The 18,797-nt window shown below is 46.1% G+C and overlaps 1 protein-coding gene across 1 annotated transcript in view; it reads left to right on the top strand.

The window, feature by feature from the left end:
- Positions 1–18,797, top strand: part of MYO15B (myosin XVB) — a 45,716-nt gene that overhangs the window by 14,727 nt on the left and 12,192 nt on the right. The window contains exons 18-42 of the mRNA XM_050714441.1: positions 203–351; positions 470–515; positions 886–1,010; positions 1,147–1,255; positions 1,790–1,989; positions 2,484–2,577; positions 4,240–4,314; positions 6,422–6,479; positions 8,151–8,281; positions 8,386–8,481; positions 9,923–10,158; positions 10,242–10,414; positions 11,112–11,184; positions 11,633–11,838; positions 11,944–12,027; positions 12,217–12,314; positions 12,492–12,579; positions 14,110–14,220; positions 14,397–14,491; positions 14,749–14,961; positions 15,468–15,564; positions 15,913–16,062; positions 16,352–16,541; positions 16,673–16,763; positions 17,325–17,559. Coding sequence (XP_050570398.1) covers positions 203–351; positions 470–515; positions 886–1,010; positions 1,147–1,255; positions 1,790–1,989; positions 2,484–2,577; positions 4,240–4,314; positions 6,422–6,479; positions 8,151–8,281; positions 8,386–8,481; positions 9,923–10,158; positions 10,242–10,414; positions 11,112–11,184; positions 11,633–11,838; positions 11,944–12,027; positions 12,217–12,314; positions 12,492–12,579; positions 14,110–14,220; positions 14,397–14,491; positions 14,749–14,961; positions 15,468–15,564; positions 15,913–16,062; positions 16,352–16,541; positions 16,673–16,763; positions 17,325–17,559 — 3,223 coding nt within the window. The remainder of the gene's footprint in view (positions 1–202; positions 352–469; positions 516–885; positions 1,011–1,146; positions 1,256–1,789; positions 1,990–2,483; positions 2,578–4,239; positions 4,315–6,421; positions 6,480–8,150; positions 8,282–8,385; positions 8,482–9,922; positions 10,159–10,241; positions 10,415–11,111; positions 11,185–11,632; positions 11,839–11,943; positions 12,028–12,216; positions 12,315–12,491; positions 12,580–14,109; positions 14,221–14,396; positions 14,492–14,748; positions 14,962–15,467; positions 15,565–15,912; positions 16,063–16,351; positions 16,542–16,672; positions 16,764–17,324; positions 17,560–18,797) is intronic.

Raw genomic sequence — 18,797 nt, 5'->3', positions numbered from 1 at the left:
TCTTCTTTGGCTGCAATTGATGCTTTTTTTTTTTTTTTTTTTTTTTTTAAAAAACATAAAACTTACAGACTGCCAGAGAGATACAGATGTAGTTCCTGGCCCTGCAGGGGGCAAGGGAGACTAATTCCCCAGTTTCAGATAGAAGAGATTTGTTCTTTCCACATAGCAGAGTGAACTCTGGTAAATTTCTTTGTCTTTCCAGGTGGTGTCTCACATTTTCCAGAAGGCTAAAGCTACCTACAGTCAGCAAAGGGATCTGGGGGCCAGGGGCAAAGGGCTTAGGCCTCGGGCCTCTACACTGGTGTCCAAATTCCAGGAGTCTTTGCAGGACCTCACAGCCAAGCTGAGAAGGCGAGAAGTGCTCATTCCTGTGCTGGGCTGATTGCTGCACCCAGAAATGTGTGAAGTCTTCCCAAGTCAGCACAGAGGGGAGGATGATGAAAGGTTCTTCCTTTCTTCTGTTTTTCAGGAGTCATACCTTCTTCATTCGGTGCATTACTCCTAATCCTAAAAAGGTAGGACAGCATCCTGAGCTCCTTACGGTGTCCCTCAGTTCCTTGAAATCCAGTATTGTCTGTCAGCTTCCCTTTTGTGTCTGGGTTTGGACTCCTTTTCTTCATTTGATAGCTTGAAACTTTTTGTCTCCTTTCTCTGTTTTGTACTCTTCCCTGTGGCCATGTGAGCTGACCATATGCTAGGGGATAAGAAGCATGTCCAGTGTCAGCTGGACACCAAAGGGTGTGTTGGGTTTTGTGTCTCATACCCATAGCGAGATCTAACCAAGGGCAGGACAACGGAAGGAGCCCCTTTTCTCAACTCTCTGCCCTCTGTTTTTTCTTTCTTTGATCTAATATTTTCAATTATTCTTCTGTCTGATATTCACAGTTGTCAAATATCTTTGATGTGGAGTATGTCACTTGTCAGCTGCGGCATTCTGGGATACTGGAGGCCATCCACATTAAAAAAGAGGGATACCCAGTCCGTCTTCCATTCCAGAAGTTCCTAGCCAGGTACAAAGATATATTGGCTTGGGATTCCCAGGCCACTCAAATCCTGGATGAACTTGTCAGCACATTGTGATTTATCATCCTCTGAGGATTCCAGTTACAGCGCTGGCTTTCCTCATATCAATGTCTCTTCTTCCAGGTATGGCCTCCTGGCTGGGCAAGGGCACAGCTGCTTGGAGAAGAGAGAAGTCTGTGTGGCAGTGCTGTCTCATGTGGTGGGGAGCCCCTCAGATCTTTATCAGATTGGAGTAACAAAGGTGGTGCCTATAGAGAATCCCATCTTAATTCCACTGGCCCAGCCACTTATTCATGAGTTGTCAGCAGACACTGAGCAGCTCATCTCTCCTGCCCAAAGAAGGGAACATTGCATGCCTCCACCTCCCTTTCGCTTTGTCTTGTCTCAAGTACGAAGGAGAAAATTTTAGCATTTCAGGTAAAAACCAGGAGGCAGGCTCCAGGATGTTTTAGTAGTATGACCAGCTCCTTTGTCCTCCCAGTATTCCTTGATGGAGGCCTGGGCTGCTGTTTTTCCTGCCTAGTAACCTTCATCACTTCCAGTTCCCTGCTCCTGAACCATCCTCCGCAAATACATCCACCTCTGTCATGTGGGCCTACACCTCCTGCCCTCTTCCATTAACAGAATGCAGTTTCCTTAGCAGGAGACCTTATGGGCAGTAGAGGCTTACTTGTAAGGAGGGAAAACAGAGACTTTTATTATTGATCGCCTCTTAGAGAAACTGGCTGCTTTCATTGTGGGTCAGTGACTCTTCTCTTTGCCTCAGGTCTTTCTGAAGGAGAAGGCCAGGCAGCTGCTGGAGAGACGATGGAACCTGAGGCAGAGCTGGGCCGTTGTTACCCTCCAAAGGAATTTCCGATGCCTCCTCCACCGCAGGCGCTTCCGTGTCCTCCAGGAGAAAGTCACAATCATTCAGGCTCACTTCCGAGGTTATCAGGCAAGGTCAGCAGCCAAGGGCCAGGCAAGGTACAGGCCTTTGCCCTTGCCTAGGATGGCAAGGTGAGGATGTGCCTGGACAGGCCTCTCCTCACGTTGGCTCCCAACCTGCTCTGCAGTGAGGAATTCTGTTGGGTCAACTGTTAGTGGAATGGCTGGAGCTTAGTGTTGATCAGCAGGGCTGCAGAGGCAGTTGCTGATGAGAACAGTTGTGCTGTAGGCTTACATGCTGCAGGTGGAGGAGAGATTTCCCAGCACTGGGCAGAGGTTCCAGTAGAAATAGAGGTGCTATCAAAACTGTTATAGTAGCCTGCTTGTGGTAGTGCTGATACTGCGGTAGCTAGAGCAAAGGATGTAGGGAAAACATTTAAGAGAGAACCAGGCTTAACACACCAAGACCAAATCCAGACTGACTGATTAGGTTGTTATATTTGGTCCGTAGCCTTGAACTGAGTCCACAGTCTGCCTAAATTTTGGTGGTTTCCTTTTCATTAGCATTTTTTCCTCTTTTCATGTCCCTCTAGGAAGCGGTACAGGAGGCTGAAGAAGACTTTGGTGCAGTTTAATACCACGGTTTTAATCTCTAGACATTTCATTCAAAGGAGGAAGCACTGCCAGGTAACAACACTTCTCAGGACCAGGTATCCTGCAGGAGCTGTTTCTGCCCTAGGCAGAGAGCTAGCGTTTGGGTGAGGCCGGGGCATGGCTGGCTTTAGAGACAGTTTATAGGAAATGATGCAATGAATTGGTAAAGCTGTCTTTCACTCTCTGGCTGACATGAATATAGTCAAAAGAAGTAACCACAGGGACTGGAGCTTTGTTCCCTAGATTAGGTTCAGAATTGGCAAGGGTAGTATAAATGCAGCAGATCTGTATGCCTGTGCGTGTGAGCTTCTCTAAGCTGCCGCACACAAGACATGAGTTTATTCCATATGTGGCCTCCAGAGCTGCTGTTCAACTCAAACTGTAAGGAGTCATTCTTGCTTTTTAAGTTGCCCGGCTCAGTTCTGGTGTTTCCCCAGACGGTGACTAAAATGCAATATTTCTTCAGTTCACCTCTTAAAGCTACCTCACGTTGAAGTCCCTGACCGTTTGGAAATCAGCTGGATCCATAGTTGGGGTGAGAATAAGATGGCAGTGGTTTAAGAAGATGGAAAATTGTGTAGAGAAGAGAGCCTTAATAACTGTCCAATGTGTTGAATATATCTTGCACAAGCTGCTAAAAAATAAAATTAAAACCAGGAAATCAGGCCAAGCATCTTTAGGATAGTGACTAACATCTGTGTAGCTGGCAGCTTCCCAAGGTAGGGAAGGAGGGGCCCAGTGCAGCTGGTGGCATGATCAGCAACGCATGGGGTGGAAGGTTAAGGCCAATGTTGCTGGAAGACTCCAGAGGTGCCTTCTGCCATGCCATGCCCAGAACAGTGTATGTTCCTTTTTCTGCCCTTTCTTACCTGGACAGGATCCAGCTTTTCTTTCCATCAGTAACCTCAACAGCACAGTTATTTTGAATCTGTTTCTGTTCCTCCAGTGTGTGCTTGATGAGGTATCTGTACATGTGTTAACAACAATAAAAGGTCTCAAAGTTCACCTGCTGCAAAGTTCCTCCTTCCCCCACCCCTCCAGCCCTGCCCTTTGTACTTTAGCATGCCTACTGTCTTTCGCAGCCCAGCCCTCATAACCTCCCATCTAGTCCCTCCCAACATTATTCTGCAACAGGCAAGCAAGAGAGAGGGAGAGACTGAGACCCTCCTTTTTCACCTTGGGGTAGGAAGCAGGTGAGTGTCGAGGCTGGGAGGCAATAGTATGAGATGGGAAAGGGCAGAGCTGCAAGGGAGTTTGGCTCTTGGTATAATTCCCACCCCTCTGATGGGGTCCCTCTCCAGACAGCTTCCTCTGTCCATTTTCAGGCTGCATTACTGTAATCTTTAATGCTGGAGGAGACAGGCGAATATTTCTGACAGCTTGTGTGTGCTTTTGTCCTCGGATGCATCAAATGCCAGACAAGGGAGGAAAGATGTGGGGGGGATGCTGGGCAGGTGGTGAAGGCTCTTGCCGTTGGATTTTGTGTAGAGCAAGTGGTGCTTCAGCAAAGCTAAAGGCTTTGCCTGGGCTTCTCCTTCTCATATACCGTGTTGAGTCCAAGGAAGACTCTGCAGCCTTTCTGTCATTTTATCTGCTGGAGCAGGACACCAGCTCCTGTCCAACTGCAGTCTGTCTCCAGAGGTAGCTGGAAGTGATCTCATACATGTCTTCTTTTCTCCCCCTTCCATATTCTAGCAGCAAGAGAAAGGAAAGCAAAGGAGGAGATCCCTGGCCAGTGGTGACAGGGAGAACGGTCTCAGCCAAGGAATGGTAAGTTGTCAAACAGTTTGTGAGAGTCTGAGATAAAACAAGCCAGCCTCTCAGGGTATTCCCCCTCCTCTATGCTTCCTCAGCCCAGAGTACCTTAGAATACATACACCATGGTGGAACAACAGGATTAAGCTCTGGAAACGTTCTTAAGGGTTGTAGATTCTGCATAGAAATGTGCAGAATTGGGACATCCAAATGATTTAGCATCCTCTAGGAACCTTTCTTTCTGATGTGCCAGACTGAGGCCCTTGGTGTTTTTCTAATCCCACAAATCACTAAGGAGGGGAACTGAGTAGGCTAATGAATTATTATTTAATTCCGTTCTCAGATCATGCTTACATTTATAGTAAGGCCCATTTCACTTCAACTGAGTTCTGGGGGCTGGGAGAGCTCAGCAGTTCACAGGAACGCATAGGTTGAAGGTGATAGAACCTTGATGCTGCTGAAATCAGGTCAAGAACAAGAACGTGCTTGTGATCTGGTGCTACATTTTCCACTAGGCATTCTAAGACTTTTCCTCAAAGGCTGGTCCCAGTTTGGGATTTCATTTTCTATTTGTTAATACCAAGGTCTTCTGGGAATCCAGGAGTTTCACTCCAGGCCTCCTTGTTTGCTTCTACCCTTTTCGTTATTCTTTGACTGTTGAGTTTGAGACAATGCCTTGTTAGGGTTGCCCTTGGGTTGGGATTCAGTTTGAAATTGATGCAGTGATTTTTATTAGTGCTTTTGGTTCTAGACTGGCTTGATAATGCAGACAGCTGCTCTGAAAGGTTTGCCTGGGAGCAGTAAAACATCTGGAGAGTATGCAAAGCCTACACGTATGCTGGAAACCTTGCAGCAAAGATGCAGTTAAGCCTGCTATAAAGAGTCTTTAACTGCGTAACTGTCTCATTAAGTCAGCATTTTCCAATCTCTGGCCATAATCAAGCATCCCTAAAGTGGTCGTGAGGCAGAGTACTGCATTTGTTCGCAGCATTGGATTGATTCTTTGGAAGTGTGAGGAAGAGAATTTTTGGTAATCCTGTTCTGTTGTGATGGGTAGGAATGAGGCAGTTCTGCACAAATGTATTTATGGAAGGTGTTGTTGAGGAAGGTAGTTATTAAATGCTTTATAGCAATATAACTGTACCGTGTACAGGGTGTTTAACCGGTATCAATTGCTATAAAGGAACACTGCTAACTGATGTCATTATTTGTATGCTTAGACTGAACATACATTTACTATGATGTGCATAGCAAGGAAACCGGTGTCAACATCATCCATGGTTTTGCATGGAATTGTTAGTAACAACAATAGGAGTACGTAGCACTGGGTACTCTTAAAATATCACCTCCTTCCTCAGATGAGGATCCAGGAGCGTGAGATTTCTCAGCCTGCTACCTGAACACACCACTGAAAAGCTAGTTTTCAAGCCAAGTACCTTACCAGGAGCAAAATCAAACTGACAGAAAAGCTGTGACTCTGTTTTTGCTGAGGGATCATGTGAAGAGAGTTGGCAGAATAGTATGCTGGTGAGTAGAGGCTTTACTATGCAGATGTTAAACAACAACAACAAAACAGGCTTTATTCTTTAAGATACTCATCTGAATTATCCTGGTACAGATCTGAGCGTCCTTAGAAATTTCCAAAATAGCAATGTGCATCACAGATCAGGATCAGCTATCTTCTTATTTGTGCCATAGAATTCTTGGATACTGAAAAATAATAATTTAAAAAAAAAGGAGAAAGGAGCAGGTGGAAATGGTTCCTTACCCTTAAAACATGATCTCTTCTGTGCAATATGACAAACTTGTTAGTAATGAGAAATGAGTCAAAGAAAGCCAAATTTCCTGTCTCTTCCCCCTGTGGCAGTGACTTTTGTCAGGAATTAGTCACCTTTCCCTCCTATGCTGACCCATGCCATGTACCTGTGTTAATATGCTACTTCCTTATTTTGTAATGTTTCTGAACATTGTATATGCTGAAATTACTGTTGCTGTTCAGGAGGTCAATCCTTGTTCCAACCAGCTGTTCAGAGGCAGCTTTACCTAGTCTGAGCAGAATAGGTCAGGGTTTGTTGTTTCACTTCTGGTACCCCAGTGGTGGACTTGCTCACTCTCCCCACAGGATGTTGGACTTCTGGAGATCCCTGCAGAGCTTGCTGCCCTGCTGCAGGTAGCTGAAGGTGAGAAATCCTCTCTTTTCCTGCACTGTTTTATTTCATTGTTTATTTCCTTGTTTCCCAGCAGTGCGTTATGTATGTGCCTTTTCTACCTGCTGTCTGTCACCTGGGTTGTATTTGATTTATTATCATTGCAGTGTAAATATGATAAAGACAAAAGGTATTCTGTGTGTTGTTTCCCAAGATGGCAGAGTGGAAAAGTGACGTGGGCCAGTGGGCAGCATACCAGATTAAAATTCAGTATCTTTGTTATCTTTTCAGCTCTGTTGTTGAACTTTGCTGATGTAACTGGTGACAATGATGTTACAAAACTTTTTGATCAAAGCTGTGTGACAGCGAAAATGTTTAATGAACCCAGGTTTCTTTCAGAGCTGGATATCTGGGGTGTGAGATCTCAAACCCATCCAGCTTCTTCTCAAAAATCCTTAAAGAAATTAAAGGTTAAGAAGTCAAAACTAGAATTTTGGCACTTTCAAAGCAGCATTTATTTTTTATTTATTTTTAATTGAAAATCACTTCTTCAAAAGTCCATTTTCTTTAAATGGGTTTAAACAATGTAACAACTTAAAGGGAATGCTTTACTTGGATAGAAAAGTTGTTTTGCTTTTTTTTTTTTTTTATCTTCCAGATATCACTTATAACTTCCCAAGCTGTTTACCTTATCTTGAACAATGTTATATTAACTTCTGTTTCCTCTGTAACTCTTTGTACCATGTGTATGTTTAATTTGCAGAGGGGTTGAGGTAAGATTTACCTCCTTGTTATGCTGGTATAGCAGCTAACAAAATGACAGATATATCTTGGCCACCTGTGTAATCCAATAAAAGATATTATCAAGCAGAAGAGTCTTGTGAATTGGAGCAGACTGGGCTGGATTCCCACATACCTCTTTCTTACTCCTTACGGGGTATATCTCCCTAGGGACTATCAGCTATTTAGTGAGCAATGCTACCTGTATGAGCTCAGGGACCAAACTGCACTGAAACTGCTGAAAATGAAGTTAGATGTGATGGGATGTAAACAGGGAGAAGGAGGGTGGGCATCAGGGGACGCATTGGTTTGGGGTAGAGGAATGCACAGAAACTGTGTTCCATTGAAAAATCTCTTAATTTAAAAATATGCTTGCTCCCATTTATCCATGATAAATCCCTCATCCAGTGCCTCAACATGATGGTTTCTGATTTAATTGTTGACTTAACAGTTGCCAACAGTATCTCTGTATAAGCTAAGTGTTTCCTGCTCTGTAAACTGCATAACAATTGAAACTTCAGGTGCTGCCTGCTCTCCGGTTGTTACTTTGGGATAAGAGTCTGAAAAAACAGGGCTGTAAAAGCTCTCTCCTGAAGTCAGGCTTTGTGGTCTCAAGGCAGCAAGAGGGTTTGGGGCAGTGGGGCTGGAATGGATATCTCTGGAACCAGGGGTCTGGTACAGGGACTTAATCGCTTAGACAAGGTTAGATGCGTGGAATAGCCAGCCATGTATTGCACTGCACGCCAGATATATTCTGGCTGCCTTTCTGACTGCTATAACACAAGGCCAGGTTGGATGAGGCCCTGGGCAACCTGATCTAGTGGGTGGCATCCCTGCCCATGGCCGGGGGGTTGTAACTAGATGATCTTTAAGGTCCCTTCAACCCAGGTCATTCTGTGATTCTAAGACCTCTTTCTCTTGCAGGTCAGTATAGAGCACAGGCCAACCAGATAACTGAGGCATTACCTCCAGAAGTCAAGATCAAAGATGACCTCTCCCTCCCATCCTCCATTAACAGCTATCCTTTCTCCTCCTTCATTAAGTCACACTTCCAGGTGGGAACTCTCTTTATTTCTCTTCATTGCTTCCCTCCTGGGGAAACGTGCTATTCTAGTGATACGAGGCACAAACTGCATGTTTCTGTCCTTTTTCTTTTTAGAAGACAGACTTCCCTGCCCCTGGCCATCCCCTGCATCACCCCTTAACCCATTTGGAAGCTGAATACCAAGAGAGTGCACTTGAGATCAACAAACTGGTAAGAGATGTCTTCCTTGACCAGGGCCTTTTAGAAGAACAGGTGCGCATAAGACAATGCTTTGATGCCTTTCTGCAACAAGATGCTTACAATACGTGGTGTGTGAAGAGAGCAGAATAAATTGCTGCTCCTTCAAGGTATTGGAGCAGCCTGACAGACGTCACATCAGGTGGTATCTCAGACATACAGTTAAGTCAGTATGTGATAGGGGGACAATGAATTATTGTATAAAGTCTGGAACAAGGCAGGGACTTTGTCATCAAGAAAACTACGCCTGGAACCACACCTTAATTCTGTAGCGTTTGCATAAGGAGGATAGTGTTACCACCTCTTCCCTGTGGATGCAAAACACATTTCTTAAAGATATGATGTTTTAGTCTATGAAAATAGAATGAAACTGCAGATAATTTCTAAGTAAATGTGTTAATCTGTTTGAGAATTACATGTTATTAAAATAAGCCCGTTAGGAAATGCAATATCTAAAACCAGTGCCTTGTTTTGTCCTAATGATCTCAGTTGTGGAAGAATATAAGCTTCAATATCTTGTGGGTAGGTTGTGTTTGAGCAGATGATTATTATTTTTCCTCAAGATCACATGATCTTTTCTCTCCATTGCTAATCAAAAAAAATTAGTTATTTCGTCGGCAAAGACTGCAATACATAAGGATTTGCTACAAAGAATTCCATGAGAACTAAACAATCTCCACCTTCTGTTTTTCTCAGTTGAGTGTCTGTCATGCATACTACCATTAACCATCTTAAGGTGTTCTCTGAGGGAAAAAATATCCTCTCCAAAGCTGTCCGTAGCGAATTATAGAAGAAAAATAATCTAGTGAGATACTACACCGTAGAGGATGAAAATTTAAAAAAGCATGTAAAATGGTGATATGCATAGCTAAGAAGCTGAATCGTTGCTTAAGTGCAACGTAGTTGCACGTAATACATCTCATACTACTTGTTTTACTATTAACCACACCAAAGTCTGCTTAACATTCAGCGGTTAGTGTTTCCTCATGTCTAGCTGCCTGAGCTTTTCATGACTATCAGCTGAGCATCAATTTATTTTACATATTTTTACATCTAGGCAGCTGTGGTCTCAGACACTATAACAAATAGCCTGTAGTAAGTTGCTAGCAAATTTGAACTCTGGTGCTCAAAGGAGAAATATTTTGCCCAAGAACAAATTCTGAGTCAGAAGAACAGCCTAAAGAACAAACTGAAGAAGACTTTTAGTCAGGGTCCTGTCCCTATGAGCACTGCCTCCCAAATTCCTCAGAGCTTAGGTGGTGCACAAAGCCCGAGAAAAGGTGCGGATCTGAGAGGTGGCTGCTCTTAGGCTCACAAACACCCTGGTGTTTACAGTTCAGGTTGTCACTTCGCAACACAGTTCAGGCCAGAGGGTTGCAGTTAAAGCTCTCTTTTTCTCCCTGAATGCTTCTAGATTTTGCGGTTCATTGGTGACCAGAATCTTGATGGCTGGCAGGAAGTACTTCTGGGCAACTACATTGCTAGGAAAGGTTTGGATAACATGGCTCTGCGCAATGAAATCTTCAGTCAAGTGGTCACCCAGACATGGAAGAACCCAGATGTGGAGCACAGCCAGCGAGCCTGGGTCCTGATGGCGACTTTACTGAGCTCCTTTGCCCCTTCACCAGCACTGGAGAAGCCGTTGCTGAAGTAAGGAGGAGAAAGAGCTAGCTACACTTTCGTTAAGGTTAAGAAAGATGAGCAACGTGCTAAAGGCAGTTGTCTTTTCCTAGATTTGTGTCAGACCATGGCATGGATGGCTTCAATGCTGTTTGCCAGCGTAAGATCTTGACAGCAGCACAGCACACAGACTCTGTGTTCTCCCGAGCCTACCCTCCCACTCAGCTGGAGTGGACTGCGAACCAGAGGAAAGGGAAGATGGTGCTGGATGTTCATACCTTTAATGGTAACTTGTGCTTCTAGTCCCTAAGGACTTTTACAAAGCAAAAATCAGCATTCAGAAAATGCTTCCCTCAGCTTAGTGGAGAGTGATCAGAAGACTGACTGCTTCTGGCTGGTGCACCAGTGGGGATAGAAGCATTTGAATCCAGAACCCAAACTCCATTCTGATGAGTGCAGACCTGCTATTCAGGCTGAAGGATAAGATTCTTCTGGGTTTGGGCCCATTTCAATGGAGGGCTGTCCTGGTTCTGCATCTCTCTGGGTTTAGTTTTCCTGTTACCCATTACGGCATAGCCCATGCAAACCATACTACTGCCTTTGTCACAGTGACTTTCTGAGCCTTTCTTCCTTCTCAAATATTGGCTTATGCTGCCCCTTGGATGCATAGAACCTGTGTGAATCGGATGCAGATCATCCGTGCTCTGGCACCTTGGTCAGTGGGGTGGTGGCCCAAGTGAACCAGGATGCTGCAAGGACTTTCAGCTGTCAGTCTGAAAGTGCTTTGAGATGTGCCATCAAACAGTTGTTATGAATGTGAACGTGGTCATGCAGAGCCCTCCATCTGCTTTCAGTCCTTGTGGGCCACCTCAGAAGTGCGTGAGGCTTTCCAGCTGGGCTCTGCCTGTGCCCTGCAGAGCTTTGGTGTTGTTTTGGGTCTTGCTGGGAGGCTGTGTGTACTGACTCTTTCTTTTATGTGCTAGAGGAGAAGTTCTCAGCAGAGGTGGAGTCCTGGATGACCGGGGAGCAGTTTGCAGGCTGGCTCCTAAGTGCAAGGTACTGCCAGAGGATAAGAGATCTGGGGATGTGCAAGAGGTTATCACTGGTTTTAGGGTTCAGATCCGTTGGGGCTGCAGGCTGGAATTTTATATGGTCAGATGTGGAATAGCCACTCCTTACCCACTCCGGCTCATGGTCTTTCCCTATCCCTTCTGTCTGTGTACATGAACTGTGGGCCTCTTTAGGAACAGACGAATCAGTGGTGTGATTTGTCAGAGCAGCTTCAGAGAGAAGATTAAAAGAAAAAAAGACAAATACTGATACATATATTTTCCTGACCCTGGGCACTTAATCATTGATTCACACCCTAAAGCTTAAGGACTTAAGCTGCCAGGATAGACAAGGCAGGACGAAACTGAATGCAATGTTTTCCTTTCTCTCTTTTCTCCTGTGTATCTTGACATCTTTTTTCTCCTTTTTTTTTTTTTTTTTCCCCTGTTACCAGGGGCTGTGATAAGAAGCCTCGAGGCTGGTCTATCTCCATGTTCACTGGCAACATGTGGCAGGACTTGCTGGGCTGTGACTTTGTGCTGGACCTCATTGGAGAGATGGAAGATGTCAGCAACCCCAGCAGCCCCTCTCAGTCCTCAGGTGGATACCCTATCACACCTGAAAGGGACAGAAACTTCTTCCTGAACTCTGCCATGGATTCGTGAGTCACCTCATCCTCCTGCTCCAATGCTTCTGGCCCTGTCATCCAGTGGCCTATCTCTCCCTCAGCATGCTGTGCTGTCCTTATCTTATGTTTTCCCTTCAACAGGATTCCCCCTGCTCCAGGTATCCAGGCCCCTACCTTTCCACCGCCAGGCCTGCCTCCAGAGTTCAGCAATGCCCATCGAGGTGAGCTCTTGCTCGGGACTGTGGACAGCACTGGGAAGATGTGCCCCAGCCAGGAAATCAGAGCAGAGGGGAAACTCTTCTTGATGTAGAACAAAGGAGGGCTCCACTCCAAAATATAACTGTCTAATAGGGTCTGAAGACGGGAATGTTCCTTACCTGCCTTATAACCTGACTCCTCTCCACTTGCAGATTCAAGATTCAGAGGTGGCCCAGGGGACCCTGTAGGCTTGGATCACTACGTGGATGATCTCTTCAGCACTGTGCTGCATCAAGGCCCCAGAGTACCAGTAAGTCCTTTGATGTTCCTCCTCACTTTTTCTTTGCAGCTCTTCTCTCCCTGTGACTCCTTCAAGCATGCCTTTGTCTATTCACTCTGCTTTCGCTCAGATATGCCTTTGGGTGGCTATGCTGCTGTGAAGTCCATCTGCCTGAGCTCAGATAAGGCTGTTTTTTTCTTGACGCAGGATTTGGAGAACAGGGAGAGTCTGACCAGACGCATGAAGGGAGGTGGGAAGATTGGACCCACACAGAGAGGAATCTTTCCTTCTGCAGGTCTGTAAGGGGATGTGGACAGCTGAAAACACCTGCAGTGGTACATAAGCTTCAATGAGCAAAAGTCAGGGAGTCCCTCAAATGCTAATTACCGCCTGGGCTGAGCTGATTCAAAAATAGCATTTGACTTTAGCCTAGGTCATCCGAAATTGTACTTGTTCCCAGGTGCTGGGAGACAGATGCTTTGGCGAAGGTGCTAGGTAAAGTTATCATCTTCGTTCTGCTTTTAATTTCTCCCCCAAATTGGTCTAGGGGTCAAGGCAGTAGGTAGCTTGCTTCTGACCCAGGCCATCTCTTCCCTAGTGTATGGCACTCGTAAGTCGTGTATTCACTTTCTATTCACCTTGTGCTTTCCCAAAATAGTTGCTGCATTTTTCAAAGGAAGGGTTTTGATTTTGATTTTTTTTAAATTGCTTCTTTTCAGACTTTCCCATCATCCCTAGCTATTCCATGGGTTAGTAAGTCTGAACTCTATAGAGGTTCTGGTTTGCGTGTTTGTTTTCCTTGCTTTTCTTTACCTGTATGGAGCCCAAGACTTGGCTGTTCTCAGCAGGGTGGGGATCCCAGGCTATCTGTGGAGAATAGTCAGACTTGTTAGTGTCACGGATAAGCACCAACCTGGACTGTAGCACTTGACTCTTCACCAAAATCGTGCTAAACATCACCCCGGGGAGGAATAGATAAGGTTAGCATATAAAAGAGTATTAGGAGTTAGTATTAAAAGTAAAAAGGAAAAAAGAAGAGCAGAGGGTGGAGAGGAGGGTAAGAAGGAATTGGAAACCTGGAAGGAGGCAGTCAATGGGATGTGCTCCCTCTCCTCCACCAATACAGGGATGCTTTCTTGGTAAGCTCTGCACCTTCACCCTTTGGCGAGGAATACTTGGGATAGCATTTTACTAGCACTATTATCGTATATTAGTGCTGTTGCAGTAAGTGTATTTATCAGTGGCAATTCCAAATCTGCCATGTCTGTCACTTTCTTAAATACATTCAACTTTGTGAAACTGTCTCAGTGAAAGTGCTTGGCAGGGCTCTGAAACAGGCAAATATTTGACTCTGATAAGTCCCCTTTAATGCGACACTATCTCACTGATAGCTGAGTCTTTGGGATGGTTTCAGGAGCTCTGCATACTTGGCAGCTACTTGCTGCAAAGAGACCCACATACATTTGGCAGTCCCAGAGATCTTTGCCCATCCTTCAAGAGAAACCCTTCTCTGTAATCATACACAGGCATAAGGTAGTCAGGAAGAACGTGGTGTCCTAAGCAAGACTGCAGAAGCAGGATCTGCATCCTGCTATTGTAAAGTCTAGCAGGCCACACATTTCTCTTTGGTTTCTTTTGTCCACCTGACTTTTTGCAGTGTATCCTGCTTTATATAAAGAGAGAAACCATTTGCATGTCCCTGTTGTTGGTGCATGCCAAGAGAACCAGAAGTACCCAGCCCATGTGACGTGTTCTGTGGGACTGATCAGGGCTTCCTGATCTGCGATTCCCCGAAAGTCCTGTGCATGTGGCCTTTTGCCTCTAGGCTTCTCTGGAATGATGCAAACACCAGCTTACCAGCCCATGCCTTCGATGGTGGGGATGCCAGCTGCCATGCCCATGATGCCAGGGGCAGGTGGGATTGCACCTATGCCAGGTAATAACACAGAGTTTCAGTAACTGTACAGGGAAAGGGGATGAACGGGTGGGCATCCTAACGGAGCCTGTGCATCGGAATGTCAGGCCGAATGCACAGTGAGCTCTCAGCTCTGGGCTGCTGCTCAGGCAGTGTGGGGAATGATTGCCTGAGGGTGTCATATGTGTCTTCTACAGCCATGGTTATGCCCCAGCCTGTGATGCCAGCTGTAGATCCCAATCAGTTAGCAGCACAACAGCAAGCCTTTATCAACCAACAAGCCATGCTCATGGTGAGTAGAAGGGACTGGGTGGGAGAGGCCCCAGAACGGGGGAAGGAGAATGCACGGGTGTATGTGCTGTGAAGAGCCTACCATGCTCCCCTTCTGCCTTAGGCCTGCTCTGTAATGCTCCGTGCTTATGTGATGGGGTTAGGTATATAAAGTCAGGGTTAAATAAGACTGCAAAATTGGAAATAACCCTTTTTGCCTGTTTGTGTACATGGGGACACTGAGGCACCATAGGGTGACTGATTAATTCCTTCTTCCAGGCCCAGCAGATGACCCTTCAAGCCATGACCCTTTCCCAGCAACAACAGCAGCAACAGCAGCGGCGGCAACAGTCTTATGAGAGCCCGAGGCCAAGAGTCTCAAGTCCACCACGAGCCCAGGCCCCAGCCACTCTCCCAAAACCCAAGTCATCTCCCAGCAGCCAGAGTGCTACACCACCACCAAAGGCTCCAGAACCACCAGCTCAGGCAGAAGTGGTATGAGAAACAAACAGTGGTTGTGAACTGGGTTTGAATGTCATGCTTTGCATCTGTTGTGCTTCCCTTCAAGTCTGGCAATGGTTTGGCAGAGAGGAGAGCTGAGAGTTATATTTACCTATGGCACAGGCCTTTCAAGCTTTACTTGCTCAGTCTTTCAGACACAGGGTCAAAAATGGTGACATTAAGGTCTGTGGAGGTTTGGCTGCAGTGTTGCCAATTTATTCCCAGCTGATCTGAATTTCATGGTGCATAGGATACTTCATGGCTCTGAATTCTTTCTCTTTCAGCAAGCTGTCTTGGAGCTATAACATACTCCTCTTTCTCTGGACTGGGTTGATGATTTCTTTGGTCACAGACTGATCTCTTAGAACACTCTGAGACTGGGAGAAGTTCTGGATCAGAGTCCAAACCTGTCCACAGAAGATAATCTCTGAATTCAAAGGCCCTACAGAGGTATTTTCTGGCTAGTACTAACTGACCATATTGTGAACTGCCTGCAGATTGATGACTACACAGAAGACCAGTTCTCTGACAGTGAAGATGATGACAATCCTCGTGAAACTTTCCAGCAGAAGCGAGCGTATTTTCAGAAGATGGGTGAGTGTTGACCACTTTGGGAGTTCGACTTATCATAACACTTTGTTCTGCAGCCTCCTTGGAGTAACAGCTTGGTTCTTGTCTCTCTATATGGAACCCAGCTAAACCCTTCAGGAGTTCTGGTACCGTGTGTAGCACATAGTGTATGTGCCTGCTCAGCTGGCTACAGTTAAGATCATGGGGTGTTGTGTTGCCAGCTTTCTAGAAATCTTTGGGCTTCTGGCTGCCATGCTCTCCTTTGTCTCTAGAAAGCACCAGCTTATGCTGACTGATGCAAGAGTGAGAACCATACCATTAATGCTAATTTTTGCCTAAGTTTAACTAGCTCAGGTCCCTCTTCCTATGCAGGAGAGCAAAAGATCCTAGTGAAGAAAGTCAGGCCACCTTCCAAAATCTGGACCCCTCCAGCAAATCCTGAGCCAAAGCACGAGGAGAAGGAAGAGGAGGAGAAGAAGAAGAAGAATACAGAAGAGAAGCCCAGCCCTAAAACAGAGGCAGGTAAGATGACATGCAGTGGAGACCCAGGCAGGCTGACAAGCAAGAACTCTCCAGGAGTGAGCATCAGCTCAGGATGTAGCCAGAGGAGGAAAGGATCTGGCTCTCCTGGGAGTCTCTACAGCAGAGGAGAGAGAAGGGCCTGGGATTTGGGAAGTAGGATCCTAAAGCAAGGTGAGGGAAAGCCATAACTGGTCAGCCAAGGAGTGAGAGGGAGGGAGATTCAAATGAGATAGAAGGATTTCTCCTGTGCTTTTGCTGGCTTGGTGTTTAAAGCTGCTACTCCCAATAGCTCCTGCTCCCCCTTTGCCACCTCCTGAACCAAAGCCAAAAAAGCAGACGCCAAGAGCAAAGAAGGAGCCACCAGTAGTGAAACCTTCGGGCCCTGCGTCACGACCTGAACCAAGCCGAGAGATCCGCAACATCATCAAAATGTACCAGAGCAGGCCAGCCCCCGAGCCCCAGCCCATCGAGCCTGTCAGGTGAGAGGGTGGGAGCCACCCAAGTGGCAGGAAAGAGATGAAGGGGACTGTATCCCAGCGCTGCTACGTGGCTCTATTGTGGCCACAGCCCTGCTGCAGCCCTAACAACTTTGTTCCCCTTTGTCTTGCAGGAGAGTGTCCAAGCCATTTATGAAGAAGAATGACCCCAAAAATGAGGCACTGGCCAAGCTAGGGATGATGAATCTCAATTCTCCCAAATCAGTGAGTGCTTTTCTCTCTGGTCACCTCAGCAGAGAGGGCGTGTGTATCCAATCCCCAGCAAGCTGGGAGCTATCTGATAGTGCACTAGCAGCCAGGTCATTTGTTGTTGTGTTAATAGATAGCTGTGAAATCATACCACAGTGTTGCACCTCCTGGGTTGCAGTCTGTAAAGTCCCTTGAGGTCCTGGAGAAAGGGCTCTGCTGCAGCAAGTCCTGTTGTGGAATGTTTAGGACTGATTTGGAAGCAAGCAACTGAGAGACAACTATTCGTGTTCCTCACATTTGGCCCCAAGGTCTTGATGTCTTGGCCTATTAATGCCTTTTTCTCCTTTTCCCAACTATAAGGTCCAATCTCAAATACTTGTTTCTCTGCACCTGGGTTTGCTTGATCTTCATTTGTTTGCAGACCGTGTGCTGATTTGAAGGTTCTGGTATTTGTGCTCAAACAGATGTTGCTCCCAGGGCTGGGCTGCTGTCCTGGGTATTATTTCTAACAGCCGTGTCAGTCAGCGTGTAGTGATGCAGAGAATGACTGTATCAAATGGTTTTGCTGTCTTGCAGCCTCCCCCCCTACCGCAAGAGAAGAGTCCCAAAGGGGCACCTCCACCTCCCAAGCCCAAGCCAGGCTCAGCTTCTAGCTCTATCAAGGAGAAACAGTTGCCTCTCCTGTCCATCTTCAGCCAGCCATCAAGTACCCCACCAGATTCCCAGGCCCCTCTTGCTCCCCCTATTCCCCCACCTTTGCCCGCATCTCTCCTGCCTGGGAACCAAGGCTCGCAGGAATCCACAGCGAAGGGTGAGTGTTGACTTCTCACAAGCGGGATTTGATAGAAGATAATGGGGCAGATTCAGCCTAGCAGCCTGGGACAGTCACAGCACATGATCTGTCATTTGCCAGCTGGCCAAAGACCGAGCAGTCCGTGTGAAATCAGACTGTCACTACAGTTTGAGCCTGGCCCAGCGCTCAGCATGGTGCTTCCCAGCTCTCTCTTTCCAGCGCAGGATGTCAGGTGCAAATGACGAAGGAAGGGCTGGGTCCCTCTGAAAAATGGAGCTAAATAAAGAAAGGACCTTTGGGCTACAGCTCTGTCAAGGTCCAGTCCACAACGTGTTTTATTGCCTACTTGAAGCATAGCTACTCTGTTAAAGCTGCAATCCAGTGGATGGACTTTAGACGAGGGAGGAATGGGAAGGCAGGTGTTTTACATTCTAGAGCCTCTGGAGGGTCCTTAAAGATAGGCTGAGGAATGAGGGAATGTTCTTTGTGGAAGAACGGGATCCTGGGAGAGCTGAGACGCTGGACGCATAAGGAAGCTGTTTGGGTACTGCCCACTTGAAAAATGGCATAGCTAATTCTTTCCAGCAGTAGTTTGGAAGTGTTATTCAGCCCTAGGTTTTGCCTCTGAATTTCAGTGGGAGCCCAGAGCAGTAATTCACATAATACTTTGGCAACTGTTTTGGCCGCATGTACCAATGTGTTTCAAGCTATCTAAAACACTCATCAGCATCACATTTTATAATGTGCAAAAACAGTCAGCCCAAGCACATTACTGTAGGACTCCATCCCACAGTAGCTTCCCAGTTATAAAAGAATTTCCCTGTGTTCCCTCCCTTTTTGTTTTAAAAGATGGATCTTTAGGAAGTCCTGTGAAAGCAAATCTTGGTAACTGGATTAGCCTGAAAATTCCCTACGTTCTTTTGAATAGGGATATAGAAACAGCTGAACTGTGGGATATTCTGCATTTCTCGATTGTCTAGTAACTCTGAAGTTTCGAAAGTTGTGACTGCGTAAATGAAGACATTCCTACCTCGTAGAGCAATACCTTTGAATGGTTGCCTACCAACTGGGCCTATCTTTAATAGATCTCCTGCAGAGAGAAAATCCAGTGCAAGTACTGGATGCATTGTGCTAGAAACTTGCAGTCCGCAAGCTCAGGAAAGAGCTTTTATGTCCTTTTGAATCCTTTTAATAGCCTTTTTATAATGACACAGAGTGAAACTGTGTCTTTGAGTTTAAGAACGGGGCAGGGGCAC

The sequence above is a fragment of the Cygnus atratus genome, chromosome 18 (assembly GCF_013377495.2).
Source record: "Cygnus atratus isolate AKBS03 ecotype Queensland, Australia chromosome 18, CAtr_DNAZoo_HiC_assembly, whole genome shotgun sequence".
In the NCBI taxonomy this organism is placed as follows: domain Eukaryota; kingdom Metazoa; phylum Chordata; class Aves; order Anseriformes; family Anatidae; genus Cygnus; species Cygnus atratus.
Note: the sequence above shows the minus strand (reverse complement) of the source record. Positions and strands in the feature narration are given on the sequence as shown.